Source organism: Scyliorhinus torazame, chromosome 14 (genome assembly GCF_047496885.1).
Source record: "Scyliorhinus torazame isolate Kashiwa2021f chromosome 14, sScyTor2.1, whole genome shotgun sequence".
NCBI lineage: Eukaryota > Metazoa > Chordata > Chondrichthyes > Carcharhiniformes > Scyliorhinidae > Scyliorhinus > Scyliorhinus torazame.
This window is the reverse complement of record NC_092720.1, coordinates 25,054,590-25,059,918: the sequence shown is the minus strand read 5'-3', so window position 1 is coordinate 25,059,918 and position 5,329 is coordinate 25,054,590. Positions and strand designations below refer to the sequence as shown.

General features: G+C 59.0%; 1 protein-coding gene across 3 annotated transcripts in view; it reads left to right on the top strand.

Annotated features, from left to right (window-relative positions):
* The first annotated feature begins 2,165 nt into the window (after positions 1-2,165).
* LOC140389583 (mediator of RNA polymerase II transcription subunit 12-like protein) overlaps positions 2,166-5,329 on the top strand; it is a 731,598-nt gene continuing 728,434 nt past the window's right edge. For all 3 annotated transcript variants that reach the window (XM_072473837.1, XM_072473838.1, XM_072473836.1), the window contains exons 1-2: positions 2,166-2,396; positions 3,164-3,332. In XM_072473837.1, the coding sequence (XP_072329938.1) occupies positions 3,234-3,332 (99 nt within the window). In that variant the 5' untranslated portion in view covers positions 2,166-2,396; positions 3,164-3,233. The remainder of the gene's footprint in view (positions 2,397-3,163; positions 3,333-5,329) is intronic.

Genomic DNA, 5,329 nt, shown 5'->3' with positions numbered 1-5,329 from the left:
TATTGGGGGAGGGGTCGACGTGGGAGTGGTTAGAGGCGGCCTCATGCAAAGGTGCCAGCCTAAGAGCATTTGTAACGGCACCTCTGCCGTTCTCGCCAGCCCGCTACTCCTCTAGTCCGGTGGTGGTGGTGGCATTAAAGACCTGGGGTCAGTGGAGAAGACACAAGGGGGTGGAAAGAGCCTCAGTTTGGACCCCGATACGCAACAATCACAGATTTGTCCCAGGCAAGATTGATGGAGGGATCCAAAGCTGGCATAGGGCAGGCATTAAAAGGATGGGGGAACCTGTTCGTGGACAGGACCTTTTCCAGCCTGAAAGCGCTTGAGGAGAAATTCAGTTTGCCCCCTGGAAACGCTTTCAGATACCTTCAAGTACGCGCCTTTCTTAAAAAGCAGGTGGTGGCATTTCCGTTGCTACCCCCCACCCTACAGGGTAGGGTGGTCTGCGGCACCTGGGTAGGGGAGGGGAAGGTGCCGGACATCTACCGGGAACTTCAGGAGGCGGAGGAAGCCACAGTGGAGGAGCTTAAGGGCAAATGGGAGGAGGAGCTAGATGGGGAGCTGAATGCGGGCCTGTGGGCGGACGCCCCTAAACAGGGTCAATTCCTCTTCATCATGTGCCAGGCTTAGCTTAATCCAGTTTCAGGTGGACCACTGGGCACACATGACGGCAACTAGGATGAGCAAGCTCTTTGGGGTTGAGGATAAATGTGCGAGGTGTGCGGGAAGCCCTGCAGATCATGTCCATATGTTCTTGGCATGCCCGGTTCTTGAGGGATTCTGGCAGGGATTTGCTCAGGCAATGTCCAAGATCTTGGACACGCGGGTGGTGCCGAGTCCAGAGATAGCGATCTTTGGGTGTGTCAGACGATCGGGGAGTTCAGGAAGCGAAAGAGGCCGACGTATTGGCCTTTGCCTCTCTGGTAGCCTGGAGACGGATCCTTTTAATGTGGAGGGACTCGTAGCCCCCCGAGTGTGGAGACCTGGGTCAGTGACATGGCTGGGTTTCTCAGTCTCGAGAAAATAAAGTTTGCCTTGAGAGGGTCCATGATGGGGTTCTCTCGGAGGTGGCAGCCGTTCCTCGACTTTCGAGGAGAGCAGTAAAGGTCAGCAGCAGCAACAACCCGGGGGGCGGGGGGGGGGGGGGGGGGCGGGGGGGGGGGGGGGGGGGGGCGGGGGGGGGGCGGGTGGGGGGGGGGATTGTTACATAGTATTGTTCCTTTTTATGTAAAAATGGTTAACATTTATTTTATTATGTTAAATGCTGTTAATGGTTACGCAAAAAATTATGTTTTGATAAAAATTTGAATTAAAATAATTCAAATTCCCGCCCCCAAAGTCGACGGTCCTTAAGCTGGCCCGTCAATCATTCCGTCCGGCTCGCGATGGTTCCCACAAAGTCCCCGAGTCGCCACACTCCGGCGCCTGTTCGGGTACACTGAGGGAAAATTCAGAATGGCCAATTCACCTAACAAGCACGTCTTTTGGGACTTGTGGGAGGAAACCGGAGCACCCGGGGGAAACCCACGCAGACACGGGGAGAAGGTGCAGACTCTGCGCGGACAATGACTCAAGCCGGGAACCAAACCTAGGACCCTGGCGCTGTGAGGTAGGAAATATGGCGGTCAATTAGTGCACAGTAAGATCCCACAAACAGCGATGCGCGACCGGTGACTAGATGATCCGTCATCCTTCCTGTCTCAGTGATGTTGGTCCAGGGACTATCTGTCATTGGCCAGGAGGGCATGCGGGGGGGGGGGGGGGGGGGCAATTTATCTAAAATGTGGAATCTTTTCCACCCAGCTGAGGGGGGGGGGGGGGCCCAGGGGGCTCAGTGAGGGGGGGGGCAGGGGGCTCAGTTTGACATCTCCCCGGAGAGACACCTCTGCCATGCAGGATTGGGGTGGGGGTGAGGAGTGGGAGGACCTGGAGCCAGGCACCCTTCATGACTTCCAGAGGGGCGCAAGGATGCGGAGCAGTTTACATGGACCATTTGAAATGAATGGGAATGTGTTAGGGCGGGACGCGGAAGTCCTCCTCTCCTTTGGAGATCCCTGCTTCGGGGAGGATCTCTGAAATATTTATCGGCCGACACGATGTGTGTGTGTTTGAAAAAAAAAATCCCCTTTAAATGGGGGCTTGCCGACCGAGCGGCTGGTTGGGTGTCGCTGCGTCAATCCAGAGGACAGTGAAGCGCGCTGCAGCCCAGCACAGAGAGAGAATCTATCTAATAACTGGAGGAGGAGGGACAGGAAGGAATCCTGGAAAGACATTATCTGTATAATTACTGGGAAAGTGGGATGTGGTGGCAGAGCTAAATGGACTGTTCCCGAGCTGGATCATGCTCAGCTGTGATCAGCTTCGGACATATGAAACAGGAATAAGCCTCTGGAAAGGTAAGGGTAGGGAGTGAACAATCCAGACCACAGGGGAGGAGGGGGAGGGGGGGGGGGGGGGGGTTAAAAAGAAAAAAAGAGGGGCATTTTTTTATCTTGTTGCTGCTCCCCACGGGCAGCAAGTTGGGTGCAGGCGACGGTGATAAGATTGATTTTTGTAAAGATAAGGACACGTCCAACATGTTTCCCCGGCGAATGGGGGCGGAGAAAAAGAAAATGCTTGATTTAAAATGATATAAAAGATGAATAAAAAAATGTCACCTCCATCGAGAGGGAAGGAGACAGAGAGAAAAAAGAGGCAAAGAGCAGAGTTGGCTGTTATGGCCGAGGTTTGTTGTCCTCTGCACAAATGTTGTCTTCTGACAATTTATAATCAGAAATCAGAGAAGGGGAGCTGACTTAATTGGTGACAATAATCCCAAAGAGATACTTGCTGCGGGATACATTGCAGCATTTTGATCTGATGAGGGGGACAAGACATCTCTCCAATTGCAGGAGATCCGCAGTTTGGACACAATGAATCCCAGATAAAGTCTAACATTTGGGAATGTATCACTATTTTTCAATGAACTGAGTGCACCTGTGTAGAGTACCTCAGTCAGGGGCTGGGTGATTTTTTTTTTTTTGTGTGGATTTTTTTTGTGTGTATTTTCCTGGCGTTGTAAAGTTTTGATTTGAGGACACTGCTGTGTGTCTTGTGGTGATTTTGTCTTTTATTTTACATTCTCTCTCTCTCTCTCTCTCTCTCTCATTCTTTCTTTAAAAAGCTGAGAGACAGCCAGCTGAAGGATTGTGGGAAGCCGGCTCCAAACTCTGCTCCTCTGCCCGGGATATCGGATGGCGGCGTTCGGCTTCCTCAGTTACGAACAGCGGCCGCTCAAGCGGCCCCGGCTCGGCCCCCCGGATGTCTACCCGCAGGATCCCAAACAGAAAGAGGTAACCAGAGGGCCGGGAGCGAGAGGGGGGGGCCCCCCCATGACACAGAGAGGGGGGTGCACCCCCCCCCCCATGACACAGAGAGGGGGTGCACCCCCCCCCCATGACACAGAGAGGGGGTGCACCCCCCCCATGACACAGAGGGGTGCACCTCCCCCATGACACAGAGGGGTGCACCTCCCCCATGACACAGAGGGGTGCACCACCCCCATGGCACAGAGAGAGGGGGGCACCTCCCCCATGGCACAGAGAGAGGGGGCACCTCCCCCATGGCACAGAGAGAGGGGGCACCTCCCCCATGGCACAGAGAGAGGGGGCACCTCCCCCATGGCACAGAGAGAGGGGGGCACCTCCCCCATGGCACAGAGAGAGGGGGCACCTCCCCCATGGCACAGAGAGAGAGGGGGCACCTCCCCCATGGCACAGAGAGAGGGGGCACCTCCCCCATGGCACAGAGAGAGGGGGGCACCTCCCCCATGGCACAGAGAGAGGGGGCACCTCCCCCATGGCACAGAGAGGGGGGCACCTCCCCCATGGCACAGAGAGGGGGCACCTCCCCCCATGGCACAGAGAGGGGGCACCCTCGCCCCCATGGCACAGCGAGGGGGCACCTCCCCCATGGCACAAGCGAGGGGGGCACCTCCCCATGGCACAGCGAGGGGGCACCTCCCATGGCACAGCGAGGGGGGCACCTCCCATGGCACAGCGAGGGGGGCACCCTCCCCCATGGCACAGAGAGGGGGGCACCTCCCCCATGGCACAGAGAGGGGGCACCTCCCCCATGGCACAGAGAGGGGGGCACCTCCCCCATGGCACAGAGAGGGGGCACCTCCCCCATGGCACAGAGAGGGGGCACCTCCCCCATGGCACAGAGAGGGGGCACCTCCCCCATGGCACAGAGAGGGGGCACCTCCCCCATGGCACAGAGAGGGGGGCACCTCCCCCATGGCACAGAGAGGGGGCACCTCCCCCATGGCACAGAGAGGGGGCACCTCCCCCATGGCACAGAGAGGGGGCACCTCCCCCATGGCACAGAGAGGGGGCACCTCCCCCATGGCACAGAGAGGGGGCACCTCCCCCATGGCACAGAGAGGGGGCACCTCCCCCATGGCACAGAGAGGGGGCACCTCCCCCATGGCACAGAGAGGGGGGCACCTCCCCCATGGCACAGAGAGGGGGGCACCTCCCCCATGGCACAGAGAGGGGGCACCTCCCCCCATGGCACAGAGAGGGGGCACCTCCCCATTGGCACAGAGAGGGGGCACCTCCCCATTGGCACAGAGAGGGGGCACCTCCCCATTGGCACAGAGAGGGGGCACCTCCCCCATGGCACAGAGAGAGGGCTCCGCTCCCATGGCACAGAGAGAGGGGGCTCCACTCCCATGGCACAGAGAGAGGGAGCTCGCCCCCATGGCACAGAGGGGCAGCACCTCCCCATGGCACAGATAGAGGGGGGCACGCCCGCATGGCACAGAGAGCACCTCGCCACTCCCCACCATTAGCAAACAACCCCCCCCACCCTGAACACAAACCACCCTGAACTCTACCCCCCACCCTGAACTCCACCCCCCACCCTGAACTCCACCCCCCACCCTGAACTCCACCCCCCACCCTGAACTCCACCCCCCACCCTGAACTCCACCCCCCACCCTGAACTCCACCCCCACCCTGAACTCCACCCCCCACCCTGAACTCCACCCCCCACCCTGAACTCCACCCCCCACCCTGAACTCCACCCCCCACCCTGAACTCCACCCCCCACCCTGAACTCCACCCCCCACCCTGAACTCCACCCCCCACCCTGAACTCCACCCCCCACCCTGAACTCCACCCCCCCACCCTGAACTCCACCCCCCCACCCTGAACTCCACCCCCCACCCTGAACTCCACCCCCCACCCTGAACTCCACCCCCCCACCCTGAACTCCACCCCCCCACCCTGAACTCCACCCCCCACCCTGAACTCCACCCCCCACCCTGAACTCCACCCCCCACCCT